Source organism: Amphiura filiformis, chromosome 13 (genome assembly GCF_039555335.1).
Source record: "Amphiura filiformis chromosome 13, Afil_fr2py, whole genome shotgun sequence".
In the NCBI taxonomy this organism is placed as follows: domain Eukaryota; kingdom Metazoa; phylum Echinodermata; class Ophiuroidea; order Amphilepidida; family Amphiuridae; genus Amphiura; species Amphiura filiformis.
In genome coordinates, this window is record NC_092640.1 from 21,696,746 (window position 1) to 21,718,011 (window position 21,266).

The 21,266-nt window shown below is 36.2% G+C and overlaps 1 protein-coding gene across 1 annotated transcript; it reads right to left on the minus strand.

Annotated features, from left to right (window-relative positions):
* Positions 1–5,474: 5,474 nt before the first annotated feature.
* On the minus strand, positions 5,475–20,390 carry LOC140167483 (phosphate-regulating neutral endopeptidase PHEX-like). Its single transcript, XM_072190788.1, has 13 exons — positions 20,270–20,390; positions 19,710–19,821; positions 18,942–19,037; positions 15,600–15,758; positions 15,190–15,273; positions 13,579–13,796; positions 12,278–12,343; positions 10,305–10,421; positions 9,190–9,261; positions 8,511–8,644; positions 6,968–7,187; positions 6,335–6,436; positions 5,475–5,555 (listed from the first exon to the last, which is right to left on the minus strand). The coding sequence occupies exons 1-13, from the start codon at positions 20,363–20,365 to the stop codon at positions 5,475–5,477; spliced, it is 1,557 nt and encodes a 518-aa protein (XP_072046889.1). The 5' UTR covers positions 20,366–20,390.
* Positions 20,391–21,266: the final 876 nt, after the last annotated feature.

Consider the following 21,266-nt stretch of genomic DNA (forward strand, 5'->3'; position numbering starts at 1 on the left):
AGAGTATGTACAATGGACAAGTGGACTACGGAGAAGTTCTGAGATATACGTACAATTACAAAGTAAAAAATAAACGCGTTCCAGCGTTAGAAAAGTATTTATCTCTGTAGTTTAAACTGTCATTGCCTAAGTTATCAGTAGGTTCAGCTAGCAAGAATTAGTTTACTGGCAATGAGCGCTCCTAAGTTACCATAGTTCACATACCTAGAAAAGAAGAAGAAGAAATGTCGACAAAAAGGCATGTGTCACCAAAATATTAGAGAGGTTTAACAACATTTACTATTATTGCCATAAAATAACTTACATCAGTCTTCTATTTCATTCTGCAAGATTTCTGTAAAAGAACGACGCACAATGTGGTCTCTGAACTTAATATTTGACTTTTACTGAGTGTATTAACTTTAATTAATCGATAACTTATCGGCGTCGGATCTTGAGATTTGACGATTGTCGACAATGAAAATTCTACTCGACAATAACTAATACTTTACCAAGGATAATATTTGCTGAAGATTGGTGGTTGGGTAATCCGATATCTGCAGGTAATGAGATGGAAGAAAGAATATTTAAAAATAATACTTAGATTGTAACATCCACCAATTATCTGTTTATCTCCCCAAATTCCATTAGGTGAGAGGAAGTTTTTGATAACCAATCAACTAATCACCGATTAGAAGATCAGGAAGAAGAACAAAAATAACAAGAATAAAAAATCCTTTAAAAAGGGAATGGGCGCTCAATGGGAGCTTTGATGTGATGAGCTGAAATTCCGTGTGTGTGTGCGTTTGTAAATGCCGTCAAACGTGGACCTACATATGGATACACACCGTAAAACGAGGACACACCTCCAAACGAGGACGTCCTCGGTTTAAAACTATGCCCAGGATGACGTAAATGATGCAAATATGCATATAACTTATAAGATAGCATATAAGATAGGTCCTCCATAGCGGGTGTTGGACGGGTCTCAGTTGGGTAGTAAGTTGTCTGGTGTGTTTGCGCGAGGGCCACGGTGTGTTGAGTAAAAACGGGGGTGTAAGTCCTCGGCTAGATCCTTCTAAAGTCGAGGGTCCTCGTTTGAACTGTGTTACAAACAGGTGTGTGTGTGTGTAATGGGCATCACTCCCACTTTGGAGGTGATGCGTATAATTATGTGCTGTTAAGACTCCCTTCTCATTACCGCTGGCACCCAAAGAACATATTTTATACAAAACAAGAAAAGCAAGAAGAAGGAAAAAATAAAAAATTACAAAGAAAAAAAATCATATAGGCCTTTAACAATGATAACGATTTATTCTTTTAACTTTTTTCATCTTTACTTATCTTTTCTTACCTGGTGTTGCTCCCCTCAGTCTGTAAAAAAAGAACAAAAAGTAATTACCTAATTACTTATAGTAGGCCCTAATGTAGCTAATAGTTATATTATGGTCTGCATGCTAGCCATGCAATTTCAACGGAAAAGGTCAACTTTGAAATATTTTCTCAAAATATCAAGAGCTATCTTAAGAACTACTGAACCAATACTAGGCTTGTTTGTACTTATTTTAATGCATTTTTCATGCTGATTCCAAATATGGTCATAACAATTTACATTTATGAAATGTTTGAATTTTGAATTTTTTAAAAACACCCGCGTGAAGAGAGTTAAATCAGGCAAATGATCAGAAGTAAAATAGAAAGCAAAGGAAACAAGAAATGTCTTTAAAAAGACAATGCCACGGATAAAGATCATGTTTCATAATTTGTATTGGTAAGTCCCTGATATTCTGGTAATTTGTTTTGTGTGTAAATTAATTACCCGGATGGGATATGGGTATTTATTGGTAAATACCACCAAGGATATAGGAAATACAAATACAAATTTATTCTTAAATGTGTGCTAAATATATCTAATTCAGAATTGTAAATAAAAAATCTCAAAGCATATATACCGGTATATCAATCCAAGCAAGTTTCATGACAATCCAACAATCAATAACAGGAAGAAAGAGACATAATTCATGATAATAACAAACAGACCAATAGTTTATGGTATAAGTGTTTAAAACAAGTATTTTTAAAGCCCCCAGGGGTAAAAGCATGGGGCAGCCAAAACGAAGGGCGACGGAAGAAGAAGGGGCGGCAAAAAGAATTAGTAAAGAAAAAAGGGCGGAAAAAAAGTGTGAAAAGTATAAAAAATTGAAAAAAAAAATCAAAATGTGTTTCTTTTAGGGCGCCGCCTATAATCCCTTTTTTTTTTCTCTCCTCACTTTTGCAAACCACCGAAAAAAAATTGGGTCAACCTTTTCGGGCTGTTGAGGAAGGGGAGGCAAAATTGGATTTTCTTCAGCCCCCCGGGGTAGGAGCAGCCACGGTACGCCACTGACGTTGGTGGAGGATCAACCAGTCAACATTCAGCTACCGTCCGCTAATGACGGAGAAGGGTTTCTTCGAAATACGGAACAAAAAAGTGAGTGTTGAAGATTTGTTTTATGCCTACTACCAACACGTGTACAAATATTCATTCCAGACTAATAGTTATTCGGCATTTTGCCAAGTCGCAACGAATTATATAAAGTACACTAAAGGGACCACAATGACCTCATCCCAATGGCATAGTTCAATAACCTTAATAAAACAATTATAGTGCAAAATTTGACCACGAGTTGCAGATTATGAGTTTTTGTATCCACATAGTATTCAAAAGGTCGTTCAATGACTGTAGGCCTACAAATATACTGGGGTAAAGAACTATGTCCTGATAGATGAGCATGCTGTGGATCCTAGTCATGCTAGTGGTAGGTTTAGTTGTTGTTGTGATAAACCCAGCCTCCATACTGCAGTTACTGTCCGTTTTCCTATACACAATACACAGTGCTCTCACCATTGACGCGCGACCTTTACAAATAGTGTATGTAAGAAGTATATTGCATTTGCCTAGTTAACATCACTGTGTGAAAATGACCGGCCACTATTTAAACTATTCTCCAAACTTCTAGCAAATATATTTCTCTAACATGACCCCGGAACATGACCTAAAATTACAGCTAGGTTAGATGTTCAGAAATAGTCGCACTTTCGTAGAATATGAGTGAGGGCAAAGCATAGCTAGCTCATAGCTAGCCAACTCCCCGTGTTAATTGAATGGAGATTTGACCGAAAATATTGAGCTATATTGGTAACGGACCGCTCCGTTCTGAAGGATACAAAAAAAAAACGGTACAAGCTACATTTAAACTATTCTATGAAATTCTAGAAAATATAGTTTTGTAACATGTCCTAAATTTTTAGCTAATTTAGGTGTTTGTAAATAGTCGCACTTTTGTGTTTTAGGAAGGATATGTAAACGACAGATAACACCAAAAATATGAAGAAATTATTTCCAAACCGTGTTAAGTCAACAATCATTATGTTGGTCATTTTCAAGAATGCTGGTTAACAAAAAGCAGGCCATTGTCTCATTTCGTGAACAAAGGTCCACATACCATTGTTTCCTTGCGTTTCCTTTATAATCAGTTACCCAACTGAAGCTGTATTATAGAACCTCATAGCGATATCGCACATATAAAACAGACACATGTGCACAGCCAGAGAAGATCCGATTTAATCAGTTGAGCTGTTTCAATGAGTGTTATCTTGGTTTAATAGCTTTTAATGGGGTTTAAGTCCCGCAAAGGTCGAGATGAATTTACTAGACATGACTGCATCATGGGCGGTATAGGTCACGCGACACGTGACGTACGAGGATGGCGAAAATACAAGGCTGACAGCCCCATTCAAAATACACGGTAGCAGTTATAAATTGAAAAACAACATATTTACAGTGGGGTACTTTGTCGAACCTCAACGGTTTTAGAATAACATAATTTTGCTTTTTGACACCACACAAATACATTTAGAATTGTTTGTGAAGGTTTCATGATTACGTGTTAATCCAATGGCGACGTCAAAATGGCGATATCGCATAGCTTCGCATCCACCTGGATAAATCAACGTACCTTTCTATGTCTTCTACAGTATTGTCAACACGCAACAGTGCAACATTTCGTTGTATTCGGTAGGCTAGTACGGCCAGAAAATTCTGGAATATATCTGTACCTTCGGCTGCAAAAGTTGAGCTACAAATAAGTGCAAAGAAGATAATTATATTTTCATATGAAAAGGTTTGACTACTAAAACGATTCTCGCATCTACGCACAGTTTCCACCTATATAGATACACCCGAGTACACATATATTTTCAAGCACAGCGAGTCTAGCCTCTGCGCAGTCTGTTTTATACTAGTATCATAAGAGCTGTGTGAGATCTAGTGGAAAATAGGCATCTGTGATTGGTTTTTCTCAAAACTTCAAGTGTTCCCTTCATCCAATTCGAAATTATTTTATATCGAACGATAGCTAACACTTTCCCCTAAATACCCTTTTCATCAACAGTTAACGCAATTCAATGTATATATATAGCAAGACGAATGTAGTAAATCTGTTGGTTGAAAACAACCTATCCCAGCACAATTTTGGACCAAAGTGTCGGTTTTAAAAGTCAAAACCTCAAGTGTTCCTTACAATATTTTTCAAATTTTATATCATTAAATGAAAGAGCACACTTTTCACTTATATTGTCCATATATTAGCTTCATTTTAATGAGCAATGGCCAATTCTCTTTAAATTGCAAATCTTATGCAAAAAGTTACTATTTTCGCCTGTTTTGTCATACGGTTGTAAATTCAATGAATATGACTTTGCTAAAGAGCACTTACAAATTGATATGAGAATGATAATGAGTTAAAGGAAGGTGACCTGATATTATGGAAAAACGTATAACATAAAATATCGCCTTTTGAATTTTGCATCCATGCAAAAAGAACATGTTAATGTTTCTTATAAATGGAACTAATTCCTTATGGAATTACTGAGATTTATACAGCGTGATTATCATGATAATATAGTCTACTGTGTTTTTATAAATGATATTCATGTAATAATTGATATCATATTTTCTCATTAACATATTGAAGAGTTCTAAATCGGCGTACTTCCGAAGATATCATCAGAAAACTGTCGAATTAGCCTCAAAGTTCGTGACCAGCAGGTAAGACTAATTCACCAGTTTTTTTGATGATTTCTTCGGAAATATACCGATTTGGAACGCCTAATTTCCATATGTTAATGAGAAAAATATGAGCTTTTGTCTGATACCAAAATTTGCACTTTTAAGGGGGTAAAAGGGGGTTGAGGCTGTCAATCAGGTTTCCCACCTTTGAAGTTCTGGAGCACTGTTGCATGATTGAAGTGGCAGCGTCATTCTGCGAAAACTTGGGCCTTTTTCCCCGGTTTTTCCCCTCCCCTCAGAACAAAACATAACCCGAAAAAATGTGGGAAAAAAGTAAAATTTTAGAAAAATCATGCGGAACTGATGAAACTGTAGGGTGCGGCAATTCCATAATGGTTGGTAGCCTTAGTAAAAAACTTAATAAAAAAAATATTTCGCTATTAACTTACATCCAGATGCTTTTATTGAGGGCGCCGTTTTCTCGAACGTAATCCGGTACCCCAACACTAATAATTGCTTCTTTCACCTGATGGAAAAATAATCGATACAAAATCAATCAATCAATCAATCATACAAATAAATAAATAAATAAATAAATAAATAAGTAAATAAATAATTAGTAAATCAATTAATTAATTAATTATTAATTAATTAATTAATTTTATTTATAAATAAATAAATAAATAAATAAATAAATAAATAAATAAATAAATACGAGTAGAACTTGTAGAACGAAAGTTATAACTCCAGAGTTTCACGCTAATGCGATCATCAAACAATAGGCCTAAATAGATAAATAGATAAATAAATAAATAAATAAATAAATTAATTAATTAATTAATAAAAAATAAATAAATAAATAAATAAATAAATAAATAAATAAATTAATAAGTAAATTAATTAATTAGTTAATTAATTAATACTGTTTTGTAAAATTAATTAATTAATAAGTAAATTAATTAATTAGTTAATTAATTAATACTGTTTTGTAAAATTTTTGTACCTGGTCTTACTTTGTCAATGAGAAGGAAATAATTGCATGGTTTAACTTTATTCTCGAATAGGCCTATAGCCATGCGCACGGGTAGAGGATATTATTATTATTAATATTGGGTTTTGAATTTGATTTTGTCTTTCATAACTAGTTGAATAAATGAATGAAAAAAATAGTATATAATAGACATCATAGACGCATAAACAAAAATATGAAATGCTAAAAATATACAAGTATGAACGAAAACATTTACAGAAAATAGATAAGACAAGTACGGTAAATAAATATATTAACATGTAGTGTATACATACTGCAGCCTTCGCCGCTTCCTTTGCCGAAACAACCATAAACGAACTGCTTTTGCCAATCAAATCCGTAAGCGTCGTTCTTATATTCTCTGCAATTCCGTCAATCTGTTAATAAAATTTAAAAAATGCATTTCGCTGGTGTTACGACTCCCCTTAAATAATTGTCATACTGTAAAAATTGATAATAAGCATAAATGTGCCTATTAACGAGTTGCTCGGACAAGAACTAATTTTTGGGTAGTAGGGTAAACTTTTTAATTTTTTTCTTTTAATTTACATCTGAGTTATACATATTTTAGTAAATTAAAAGAAACACAATGAAAAAGTATAAAAACGACTACCCTAAAAATTCGTTTTTGTCTGAGCAACTCGTTAATAGGCACATATGCTTATTATCGAATTTTTACGGTATTTGAACAACGATATAACTCATACAGCTCATTGGCCTTCACTTGGAAAATATTACCTGCTTGTGTCGGTAATTGATTTGCTCAAATTCCATAATGGTATGATATTATGGAGGGCGTCTGCATGAATTTCGCTTTCATCACAGGCGCTTCTATATGCTTGTAGACGGGGGTTTACGGTGTACCACTCTGGTCTAAAATAACGTGAAAATATCTTTGGAATAATTACCAGGGATTGGGACTCCGTTGGAAGGTAGGCATCGGCATATAGACGGGCTGTGGCACTTGGCAGAAGTTTATGGACCAAATCTACGCAATCTTGATAATACTCTCTGACCGGTGTCCCTTCAACTATTGCCAGAAACTCGTAGTAATTATTGCGGATTTCGTCATTGAGGTACGGCATAGCATCGTGATAGCACAACCACAGCATCCAGTCTGCTAACAACCTGAAACAGTATAGATCATCGACAAAGCATGTAATCTAATAGTCTTCTATCTACAACGTAGTGTGGACCACATTACGTTACAGAAAACTTATATCCCTTAAACAATCTGTCATCTTTGAGGCGAGCGGGATAGCAGGAACCATAATTTTCCAGTTTTAGCCATTTAACTAAAAAAACTGCAGTTATTATTAATATATTGATCTTATATGATTTTAGTCAAGAAAGCCAATAATTTATATTTCCACAAGGCAATACTGTTGGTTAATGTTACATTACGGTTAGTGAGTTAGGGTTAGGGTTAGTGGGTTATGGTTAGTGGGTTAGGGTTAGTGGGTTGATAAGGTTGCTACTTACTCCATCCCTCAGGTTTCTTTTGAAGCAGAGGTATTTAGCATGTTTCAAATAAACATGTTTCTAATGAACATGATGCAGTCATGTCTACAGTAGAATTCACCACGACCTTTGCAGGACTTAAACCCCATTAAAAGCTATTAAACCAAGATAACACTAATTGAAAACAGCTCAACTATGTTAAATCAGATCTTCTCTGGTTAAATCACACTACACATGTTTCTGTCTTACCTGTTCGGTATTGCAATGAGCTGGTATTATAGTTTCAGTTGGGTAACCGATTATAAAGCAAACGCGAGGTAACAATACTGTGTGGGCATTTGTTTACTAAATGAGACAATAGTCTGTTTATTGTTAACCAGCATTCTTGAAAATGAGAAACATAATGATTGTAGACCATCAACACGGTTTGGAAATAATTTCTTCATTGGTGTTATCTGTCGTTCACATATCCTTCCTAAAACACCAAAGTGCGATTATTTCCAAACACCTAAATTGGCTAAAAATTTCGGACATGTTACAAAACTATATTTTCTAGAATTTCAGAGAGAACTTTAAATATTGGCCGGTTATTTTTCACACAGTGACGTTAACTAGGTAATGTCCTATATTACCTATAACATACACTAAAACACCAAAGTGCGAATATTTCCAAACACCTAAATTAGCTAAATAATTAGGACATGTTACAAAACTATATTTTCTAGAATTTCAGAGAGTAGCCTACTTTAAATATTGGCCGGTTATTTTTCACACAGTGACGTTAACTAGGCAATGGCCTATACTTCTAACATACACTATTTGTAGAGGTCACACCTCAATGGTGAGAGCACTGTGTATTGTGTATAGGAAAACGGACAGTAACTGCAGTATGACAAATTTTAAGTACCTTTAATAACTTTTGTACCTTTTTAACAACTTAAATTCCATTTGAGTAGGCCTACATCATATATCATGAGTCAATTATCTTACCTTGCTGGTTCTTCACTCAGAATTCTAAAGGCTTCTGTAAGGTAATCACCATCAACGTTAACAACTTTGAAATCATCGGTAATAGTAGCCACTGATTCAGGAATTAATGTGGTGAGAAACACCGTCCAGTCAATCTTAAAATAAAGAAAAACATTAAGATTAAATGTTTTGAGCATGTCTCTCTTTTAATCGCGCATTGTATTTTTTTAAATTTATTTGAGAGGCATAATACCCGCCAAACACAAAAAGTTTGACAGAAAACGTTTAAATGTTGAGTTATTAAAGGTATAAAAAAACGTTCTGATAACATTCGAAAATCATTTTTGAAAACTTGCTGCAAACATTCCGACAAAAATATTATTTTTAGACCCTACCTGTTGAAAAAGTTTTTTTCAATTTTTTACAAAAAAATTACAATTAAATTTTTACAACACTTTTAAAACGTTTTTTTAGATATAGATAGATACCATGGATACTGAATTTGTACCATGATATATAATATAATTCGACAAAATAATAAAAAGATTAATTTGCGTATGACATCCAGTCAACCAGGCCGAAAATGCCGTACTGCTCAGGTCAGCAACCAATCACGCCGCGCCTTTGCCCTGATGTCAGACACAGACTAGTCTTTTTGATAAATTTTGTCTTATAACTTAAATAGTAAGTCACTTCTTACATCAGGATACATGGCTTGCATTTCACGTACAGTCATGACGTTGTCAGGAGTTGGCTGGTTATCGAGATAGGCCTGCAGCAGAGACAAGGCAAATATACATTCAGTTTATTGATTCAATGACAAAAAAACATCACCATGTCTGTTTTTTGGCTGGGATAATAATTATTCTTTCTTGTATTTCATTGGGTCACTCACATGTTCTACAACCCTTTCAAGCTATTTGATTTCCCTTCTTTTTTAAATTTTAATATTAGGCCGAATGGGATTACCGGAGCCATATATAATTATCTGGCTTGATCAAAGAACTCAAATATGCTTTTCCATTTGAAAATCTGCACCCATTGTGGACGATGAGGGCGCTATTTTAATTCAAGTTGCACCTAACCAATCCAGCTGGATATCTTAAATTTGGACTTGTTTTACACGTATACGAGGGGGTATCAAAAAGTTTTAGAAATCGCCTAGAAGTGAAAGAGCTATATCAATGAAATTTTGGCAGGGCAATCACTGGTCCTTATGTACACTATGGTGCAAAAATGGTCTCATAAGTATGTCTACTTTTTTTTACAGGAGCTAGATGTCACTACCTGCCTATATAACCGCATAACCAGCAAAATGGAGAAAATTGAGGCATGCAGCATGATTAAGTTCCATTTTAAGGGTTACAGTGCCCAGAAAATCTGTGATGAAATAAAAATTCCTTTTCCAAAAAGCGACACTTACATATCACAATCACCACCGAAGATAAATTTCATTTCATCATCAATTTTCTAGGCACTGCAACCCTTTAAAAGCAGGATCTTAATAATGCTGCTTGCCTCAATTTTCTCAATCTTGCAGTTTATGCACAGTAACTGGGGCAGCGGGTTATTGGCATCTAGTGCCACCTGTAAAAAAAGTGAACATACCTATGAGACCATTTTTGGACCATAATGTACATAAGGACCAGTGATTGCACTGACAAAATCTCATTGATATAGCTCACGTGTGGACGTGTCATGTCCTTAGATGGTGGAATTTAATAATTGTGTGTGTGTGTGTGGGGGGGGGTGGGGTGCAGTCACTGCCATGCACTACATAGTCCCCAACTTACAACAGTAGTGTCCCCAACTTACCTGAGCAAGCTTCGTCTCCAGGTTCACCACGGCACCCATTTCTTGCCTTGCGATGGATGGATTAGCTCCAAGAATGAGAGCCGCATTGGTCACGTAGTCTAGTAAAGCATCCTGCTCCTACGTTAGACAAAGAGGAGAGAAGCAAATATTGATATTGTTTAGGACAATTCTTCCTACCATTTTACGTTATGCAGAAAGCACTAACTTTTGTAAAGGGTGTCACAACAACACGCTCTGCGTTCAGTGGCATCCTCATCATTTTCACCATATTATACGATGTTTGTAAAACCTTTTTATATTGTAATTATTTGTATGGATGGAATTTGATGAAATAAAACTGAACTGAACTGAAACTGAACTGAAGCACATTAACTGGCGAAAACGTCGGCTCTAGACCATGTACCGCCGTCTATTTTAAACAAAAGTGGTCATAAGTTAATTTATAATGAATTATACTTTCAAATATGAAAACACGGGAGCGATTGCCGAATAGGATGCAACTCTACTTGTCTTATTAAAAGACTGCTCTACCCGATCCTAAACCCTAACCCTATAAATTCCGTAAACGAGGACTGGACTCAAGTTGTCGCCCTCATCTGCCTGCATTACAAAGACAAACAATAAAGCCGCTCTGGAAATGATCTTCCAAAATCGGCATCACAAGGATTCGAACCTGGGACCTCACACACCGACATCGCTTGGTAAATAATTATATTGTACAGCAGAGACACTAAAATCAATACCCGGGATCGATACACGTGATATGTGCTATGCACGATTTAATATTCAGACGATTAATCTTTGGATACCGGGGTAGAAAATGATGAATATCTCCCGTAATTATTTATTCTAAAGAAGCCGATTTTAAGGCTTGTACTTGAATATATGTGTTGAAAGAATATGATAGTTGTTAGCTTGTGTATTGAGAAAGAACCGTGCGTATTGAGCTCAAAAACTGACAAAAATTCTGATTTTAATGGAGACTAGTGGAGGCAGTCTAAAAGCAGATGACGTTATGGCGTATATCATGCTCACTGACATCTACAGAGGTCAGTCATCAGGATATTGTCAATAGCCTTAGTCGGATGTCCTCGGCCCATTATGCGTCTCAAAACTATTAAACAGGTCGGAACAAAATGGCCACGCGTGGCTGTGGATTCAACCTACCGTGACGATTTCCGCCATGAAGATATCGGGGCGATGACACTGTGCCCCAGTATCATACTCCTTATGACACAGTGACATCATTGAGTGAGAGGGTGCTGATTACATGGTTTATTTATACGTATGAGGACGCTTACATGGGGGGGTCTTCATGGTGTTACAGTTTTGGGGTTTCTTTTTCAACGATTTTGGTATATCAATGGGTGGGTTTACAGCGCAGACCAATGCGCCCAATTGGGCACATTTGGGCAAAAATGGCAAAAATGTTGGCAAATTTGGTTGCTTTTTGAGAAAAAGGGTTTAATGATGGGTTGCAAAATCAGCAAAAAGTAGGTATAGAGAAAGTCAGCATCCGAAAATATGCGTGGCACATCCCCGTACAAATTTATTCGAAGAGCCCCCGGTGTCGTTTGTAATAATAATAATAATAATAATAATAATAATAATAATAACACTAATAATAATAATAATAATAATAATAATAATAACACTAATAATAATAATAATAATAATAATAATAATAATAATAATACTAATAATAATAATAATAATAATAATAATAATAATAATAATAATACATAATAACACTAATAATAACACTAATAATAATAATAATAATAATAATAATAATAATAATAATAATAATAATAATAATACACTAATAATAATAATAATAATAATAATAATAATAATAATAATAATACATAATAACACTAATAATAACACTAATAATAATAATAATAATAATAATAATAATAATAATAATAATAATAATAAACAATCCCACCAATAAACAAACAACATCATACCTTTTGGTAGTTGTTGCCAACTAGATATTCTATGTTCGGCATTGTTGAGAACTTTCCAGCCGATATCTGAAACAAACAAACAAAAATAAACATACAAACAAACACTAAAATTGGTCAACATATCTGCACAGGTCCTTCCGAGTCCTCCTTATGTTTCAAAAAAAATTCTGCTTGATAAAAAAAACAGAATAGGGAAGATAAAGGATTATATTTCGTATATTCTCAGTTCATTTTTTTCGGTAAATCCCATAAGCCTTTGCGAGTATGAGAACTCGTCATTTGACGTCACCCGATCTGCGCCGATGCGCACATCGTTTATCGAACATTACTGCGCATTGCAAGGCGGCGTGACGTCAAATGACGAGTTCTCAGGTGTATTCGCAAAGGCTTATGGGATTTACCGAAAAAGTGAATTGTTTCTTGCAACTAGACATGTCTTCAACAATATGAAATAGAATCAACCATGTGTCTTGTCTGAAGACAGTCTGAGACACGTCCTCTGAATCTGGTGTTTGAGTTATGACACAAAGTCGCATTACGCAAGACAACTCAAAATTGAAGACACACTATCATGTCTTGGTCCATGCAGGAGACGTCTTGAATGTAAGACGCATCAACATAAACCGGTTTCGATTTTGACTTACTACAGACATGTCTCAATTGAGCATACCGGAAAAACTCGCTTGTTAGCACATGTGCTTACTATCGAGCGGTTTTGAAAACATGAAAATGTACCAAAGTCCGTCGCTTTACCAACTGAGCTAATGGAGTTGAGACACACATTTACAGGTTTACTTGTTCGTATATAACTATGATTTGCTCAAACCCCTTTACACTCATGGACGGGCTCTTCATGTTTGCATGTTTTAAAGCGTTTGATAGTAAGCACATATGCTAACTATCGAGTTTTTACGGTATGAGTCTTAGCTTGTGTCCTCGACCAAGACATATTTATTTCTATTTTTTAAGTTTTCTATTGTTGAAGGCATGTGTGCTTACAAGACACTATGCCAAAAGCTCGACAAGAAACCATGTTACAGTGTTTTTTGAAATATCAGGCCATAATGTACGATCTTATAATATGAAGTTGGTTCATCTTTTTCAGACTGATTTCTTTAATTCAGACATTTTAAAAAATCCCTCCATAGAATTCCGCGTTAACATTCAAAATAGGCAATAAAGTTTCTTTCAATTTATCTTGTTAATTCGTCTTAAAATTGGCAATAATCTTTTCTGACTGTTATTACTAATATTATTTCAGCATTTTGAGCAACATCGCTTAACTTCATATACAATCCTACCTCAAGTTTGAATTCCTCTGTGTCTTCATAATACTTTGCAGTAGCTCGGGCTATCGATGTACTGCCAGCATGGACGAACAATCCCGTCATCAATGTTGTCATGTCGAAATTATCAGCATTGAAATTCCCGCCTGGATTGCTCTCCAGTATAGGCCACCCACCGAATACACCTTCTACCCCACCGTTGATAACATCTATACCATTTGCCTCGCGTGTCTCTGTAATTGTAAAATTTGTCGTCATTATATAAATTGAGGTTTTCTTAACCAATATAACGCTGTCAAGCTTTCGTCAGAATTATATAGCTCTTGCCTAATTTAATCGATTATGATATGTTTATTACAAATTGGTTCTTACAAAATGCAAAACTCGCGTATAAGTCTTGCTCGAGCAGCAAATGGTAGTGATATGCATATTTCAGGTTTTGTTACCCTTCCATTGTCAATAGATGGTAGTAATTTTGTCACCCATTTTCCTATTGAAGATTTGGTGGCTCCGAAAAGAGCCGCTCAATCGGAGTGGCTCTTGTCCACTAAATGTTTGGTGGCTCTTTAAATAAATAAAATAAATAAATGTAGATATTTATATAGCGCTTTATGCCGTAAACAGCCTCAAAGCGCTTTACATTTATTCCGCCGTCATTAGAATAATCGGAACCACGTTTGCAGCCTACAAATGGAGCAGGGTTCATCAGTACAACGACTGTGACTACCCCTAACAGCTTCCCATTGCACCTGGGTGGGAGGCAAGCGAGGCAAAGCGCCTTGCCCAGTGGGCACAACACGGTGGCGGGACGGGGACTCGAACCCACGCACGTCGAGCAAGCTCTCAGATTATGAGTCCAAGGCCGTATCCACTGAGCCACCGTGACTTTGTTGCATGTGTTACCTTCACGGCATTCCTTCACTTTTATAAAAAAAAGTTCTAAGTAGTAGAACCTTTAAAGGTTCTTCAACTATCCTGTATGTGGAACCTTATGTTTTACAATGGCCAGAATGAACCACTTTGACCTGAAAAAGGTTATGTATTAAAGGCCAGAAGGAACCATTTTGAAGTTCTTGCCATTTTAAAGAATCTTTCCACTTGTTGGTTCTCATTGACATAGCCAAAGGGGGTGCAAAGGGGAACTTTGATATTTAAGATATTTAGGCCCCTTTTTTTTCTTTTTTTCTCATTTTGACAATTTTCTTCAAATCTTGCTCTCTCTTGAAAGTTGTCTTTCCCCACTTTCTCCGTCCCCCCACCTTCCTCTGAAAAATGCCATGCTACTGATGGTTCTACATACAGGACAGCCAAGAAGCCTTTTTCTGAGAGTGTTTGACAGTAGGTACTTCAACTTTTTATTAGTGAGTATATATACTGATTAAGGTCTTTGCCTTTGGTGCGAGAGCTCCCGGGTGCAAGTCCCCGCATCAGGGTAATATAAGCCAGATTGTTGGCTACACGAGCCTGTCCTGTAAAACAACACCCCAACCAGCTATCTACAGCGACCTCCGTTACCAGGTCACTTGTAGCCTACCTGGTCAAAGTTTCGTCTGCGCTATCTCTAATTTCAGCTGTTGATGCCTAAATATGCTTGACATAAAAAGTGACAATACTGTATTTTCATACCTTTGTCCATGCAAGAGTCGTAAAATGTTCTTGCTTTCTTGATAGCTTCCGGTTCGTCCAATTTGTCAGGAGCTTCGAAGAGAACTACAGCAAAGTAAACAAAAAACATAGTATCATTAAATTAATATAATAATGATAAAAATTATAAATGAAACAGCTCTGAGATGTTTGTTCAGGGAAAAATGAATATTTACGTCTGGGGAAATGGGTGGAATAAAAAATGTTTGCGTTTAATTTTACTTGATCCTTTATAAATCTTGGTTCCCGTCCATTCCAAGAAACATATAACGAAAACTTGATTCCATTCTTCAGTTACACCCTACACTTATACATCAAACATAATTCACAGATAAAACATATATATACGGAGGTAGTCCCTTTTACGGGATTTATTGTCATTATATCTTTACCTCTCAAATCTTGTTGCCTGTCCATATCAGAATACATAGTAGTGGCTTGATCACGTCCATCTGGTACGATGGTGTTCTTGATCCAGTTACCGCACGCATAATCGTAGAAATCATCACAGGGCTTCACGCTGGAGTCCATTGTTTGAAGCAGCGAGTGGGCTGGAAAGGAACATAGTTGGATCGTCATGAAACTTGGTTGATATGATCACCCTTGAGCAGCAAACATTCTTAAGGTCGTCTGAATATACTCGTAGATGGTTGGTGGTAATTAAATACGATATTTCCAACCTGTTTAGTTATCATGGTTATGCCACGCAAAAAAAAAAAAAAATTATAGCATTCCAAGTACTTGTCAGTGCAAATTTATGAAACATGATCTTCATCCATGGCGTTGTTTTTAAAGAAAGTTCTTGCTATTATAATTATTCGTTTTCAGGCTTCTATTTGTAAATGTATTTTTCTTTTTGTAAACTATACGCTGTTTGGATTCATAGATCATATGCATGTACTGTTTATCCCTTACATACCATGTGTCTTGAATAGCTATTGTAGCCCACCAAGCATGTGGTTAAGAGGCTATGATGTAATTCCCTAATATCTCATACCCTCGTTTGTAAGGCTTTTTCCAAATTTGTTTCCTGTATAGGTGGCTTACAATCATGAAGGACAAATGAGATTGAAAAAAAAAAAAGGTTTTTGCCAGAGTCAGGATATAGGCCTAGGTATCATTATACATCAAATCGCTTATGTATTGTATATAAAATCAGTGCAGAGTAGGTTAGATATGAACATTGAAAATTAGAACAAACTAATATAGGCCCTACACTTGATCCGTGAACTTTGTCTTTTTAAAGACAATTCTTGTTATATCTGCTACCTTTTGTATTCAATTTTATTTCTATTTCGTGACAGCTTTGTTGCTGAGTTGATCATTAAACTTTGTCATATTTTGTGTAGTTGGATACGGTTTAATGACCACCTTTCATTTTGAATGTAATGGATCATTTCATATGGATGGCTATACGCCATGTGATTAACGTTGACCTTCAGGAGTAATCAGTGAATATTCTTATCAAGTTTTAATTTTGGAATTAAGGGCTCGGATTAGCACAGTCTCTGTGATGTACTCTGATACCTATATGATGATCGAAGATATTCCACCTCGCTACGTTGTGGCGGTTGCGGCCAGCCATAGGCGTCGCGGTTTGTGAACGGGGCTAGTTCTAGCTCGGATAGCTACGTTTGCATGTTCGAATTGCATGTTAAAAACAAGGAATATCCTTCTGATATCAAATGATTTTTTGAAATTCGCGATATAGGCCTAATACACATTTGATGGCAAATGATTAAAAATTTATATTTTTGAAATTTAATAGTCCTCGAAGCAAATTGTATAAATCTAATGATATGTACTTTAAGTGTATGTAGCTGGGATGAAAAGCCGACGCTCAATTGAAAATTTCGACCTTTCATATTGAAGCTATAGTTTGCCCCCAAAAAAAAAAGACCTACATTTTTCAGGTTTAAGCTTATAAACTTAATTTTGCGTCTGGAACCTCCTAGACTATGCCATAGTCGATTTTTGATAAATAAAAATGTTATTAATCATGATGAACGCATTCAGTTGAACTCGAAATTATACTGATATTTAGTAGGCCTACATCAAAATACTAGTATAAAATGGTTATGAAAAAGTTTAGGCTATATAATTATATTTGTGACAGTAAAAGTAAAGTATAGGCCCTACGTAGGCTTATATTATTGAATGCAACATATCATAATGGCATAATTATAACTGTGATTATAATGACACTTCAATACTGAACAATTCTAATTTTAGAATCTGCCAGTTTATTATCGACTATGGACTTTCACTTTTAAGCAGAACTTTACCCGCGACTCACACACTGTCAATCATACTTGTTTATCAATAAAATCTAACCACAAGACTAAGCATGGTGGTACAATACGCGCTAGATCCATACGTTCATCCACCAGCACAAAAGCGCCGCATAATGGTACCAGTACGCGTCGGGAGGATTTAAACAATAACGAGGTCTGGGCGACCAATCACAAGCCAGATTCATTTTTAAAGATGCATTACATCATCACCAATTTTAGTTAGGCCAGAAATTGGCCTAACTCTCAAGGCAAAGTCAGTAGTCCACTTGGGAAGCTAACACACAGAGGGCGTACGGTGACTGAAAAGATCAGTTGTGAAAATCTATCAATTGTGCACTCATTAATTAAATCAGAGTTTTAAGCTTAAATGTAATAGCCAGAGTAGTGCACAATTGGCAAGCGGACTACGGAGAAGTCTAGGAACCTCCAGACTTCATCAGGCAACTGACCCACTGGACTGGTCACCTGATCTCGATCATGTACGGTATTGGGTCATAAAGATGGTATCTGTATACCAGCGTAGTCCTTCTAGACGGACTATAATCACCTTTTGGCGTCTATCTGGTAGGGTAGTTGCCCGATGTTTGGTGGTTCCAGACGCAACGTGGCAAAATCAAATAAGTTGAAATTATTAGATTTATTTTCATATTAAAACTCTGTTATGTTAAACTTGTATTGTTCCTAAGCCTATGGAATACACATAATTTCTATGAAAATAACAACGACAATAATATTAATTGAAGAAGAAGAAGAATCTGACAATAGCAAGAACGAGCTGAACAACAACCGAGCAACAACAACAGCACACATTTATAAACAAATAAAAAAACAACCCTGCAGCACTGCAACAGCAAGTCAACCTTCACCTATATGCCGAAGGACAAAAAAAGATGACGGAATAAATATAATGGTTTACTGCAATTATTTGAGCAAAAATATGTGAGTGTTGAATAGTTCAAAACTTTTCTTGACAGCATACCTATAGCAAACAGTCAACAGGATCTATATATGTACAGATCATTCAGATCATGCAAAAATATATAAACATGAAAACGGAGCAACAAAGTATTCTAGCCAAAACAACAACAAAAAAATCCTTCTAAAGTTCTAATTTTCACTCAACAAATAGATATACCTCTTCTTCGACCCACTTGACTAGATTACCCCGTCCAATTTGCAGTGGCGGGGCCCGGATTTTTTCGGGGGGGCATTGGGGATCAAAGTAATTTTTTTTTTGGGGGGCAAAATCAAACAAATTTTGCGCAAAATTGAAGAAAAACGTGGAATTTGTTCGTAATTTTGGGTTTTACTGGGGGAAACAGGGGGGGGGGGCGGGAATTCTGACTGGGGGAATCCCCCCCCCCGTGTCGCCGCCACTGCCAATTTGCCACGCCCTATAAAGTAGGACACATACAACACATAATAATGTTTGATACTTACATAAACTAACACATGCTGAATTATTACATACGGTGGAGACTGGACCTGTTTGTACTTCCTCTGCTTTCATGTTTGGGCCAATCAATGTCAAATACACTAAAAAATGAATGCGGAAAAATATATAAGAGTTTGTCTTTCTTAATTCTTTCTTTCTTTCTTCCTTCCTTCCTTCCTTTCTTTCTTTCTTTCTTTCTTTCTTTCTTTCTTTCTTCTTTCTTTCTTTCTTTCTTTCTTTCTTTCTTTCTTTCTTTCTTTCTTTCTTTCCTTCTTTCTTCTTTCTTTCTTTCTTTCTTTCTCAGGAAAATATCAAATAAACACCAAATCGTTGATTTACTTGTGAAGACAATTATTAGTTGTTTAACTCAAGTATAATCATTATGGTGTATTGTCAAACCAAGAACAAACCAAGTTATAGCGCTAATGTTGTTTTACCACTTCCTGGATACTCTTATAGAAAACACGATGTCTTCATCCTTAGACAACTGCACGCCAAACATGTGGGGTGTGCGGGTAGAGTGAGTTGGGTCGGGGTAAGGGTCCGGTGGGTGTATGGAGTGGGTATAATGTGCATCACTAATTGTTAGATCCCACAGAAGTAATTCAGTGGAGTCATGGTGGAGTGGTATAAATACTGACAAAACATCTGAATGGTAACTAAATTTATAACGATTTTCTTTTTACGCTTTATGTTCAGAATCAACAAAAATATAAGCGTGGTTCCTGTTGACACCACCGCTATATCGATACATGCCTAATCCATTCTCTTACCGATTGCGAATACAAGTCCAGCAATAACAAGTAGTAGCATCATCAGACACCAGAAAGCACACACTCCATAGTTTTTGTTTTTAGGTTTGTTCTCGTTATCCTCCATCATAACCTGGCAGAAAGATAATCACCGACAGTGTTCAATCGTGTCCATTGTGTTCAGGTTAAAATACAGTGGTTGTGTTCAGTGCATTGGCGTAGACCCCCCCCTCAATATTTTGCTAGGGGAATGGTCCATATAAACATCCCCAATATGTTTACGCTGTATGTGGGTTACTGACCAAAACAATATAATAAACCTCATATTTAACCATTTTTGCGCGCTTCTCGCGAATCACTTGAACTTTATTGTGGCAAAATTTTTCATACGCTTCGCGCGCATTTGTACCATAATCTTATTCTGGCGCCAAAAGGGGTTGGATTCACTCTAGGCCTACTTCAAGAATTTTTCCAACCCCCCCCCCATGTCCATGTCCGGCCAACTTTGTTTCATCAGCACAGACATTGACTGTTTCATATTTTGTGAACGGAATACCGTACTAAAGCACACATTTACTTACAAATTTCAGGTCCCATATATCCTTTCCTACATCATGTACATTATTAATGTCATCATCTGATTCCATTTGTTTAAAAAATCCTTGCAAATTAGACATACAAGAAATACGGCCCTATGAAGTCTACGCGGTATGGCGTTAGCAAAATGACGATATTCCCACAGATGGGACGAAGCAGCCAGTTTGGTTCCGCTCCCTCCACACAAACAGGCGGATGAAGCGGAACCAAATTGGTTACTTCGACCCAGAGAAGATACCTCACCCTTCCCATAATGCAGTTCTCCCATACTCATCTGCTATCTAGTGCAACATGGGTCGATAGGTCTATACAAAATGTACTTCCGAGTGAACAGAGCACATCCAGATCTTGCAAACAGAGCACATCCTGATCTTGCAAAATGCGTTTATTTCATGACTATGAACCCATGTCATGCAGTCTATTGTCAACTTGAAAACAAAGGACCTGTGATGTACAAAGTAATTCAGTATCGAAGTTACGTAATGTTACTATGTCAACGAGATCACGCACTTGAGTAGTGAACCATGATCGAAACAATCACCACGTAAAGTATATGGCACTCGAAGGCATACCAAAATAGCGTGATCCGGTAACCAAGGGAATTACGTAACCACTTCGATGGTGAATAGGAGTGTCTTTTGCTATAATGAGGCGATGCATCATGTTGCAAAGGATTCTGGGAAGGGTAAGATATATTCTCTGACTTCGACCCATCTGTGGGAAAATGATCATGTGACCTTAGTCGCTGCTATTACGGCGAGTGGCCAAAGCAGGCTCTTTCAGTGAAAATTATCTCAATTTGGAAAACTGAAGCAACATACGACTTCTTAAAGTTCTTAGGAAGGCCTACGAAGGCCTACACATGTATTATGACATAATTGTAGGCCTATTGAATTCGTTGATATTTTCTCCCCGCGAGTTTGTTTCGTTGTATCCATTGAGTTTTAGAGTGGGCTGGGAAATGGGATATGTAATCATGTA

Excerpts from the sequence above, each read along its gene's own strand:
- LOC140167483 (XM_072190788.1), bottom strand. The coding sequence starts at position 20,365 with ATGTCTAATTTGCAAGGATTTTTTAAACAAATGGAATCAGATGATGAC. Across the intron at positions 19,822-20,269 it reads ATATATGGGACCTGAAATTT|GTTATGATGGAGGATAACGA; the intron begins GTAAGTAAATGT and ends TCTTTCTGCCAG. Across the intron at positions 9,262-10,304 it reads TGGAGACGAAGCTTGCTCAG|GCCTATCTCGATAACCAGCC; the intron begins GTAAGTTGGGGA and ends TCTCTGCTGCAG.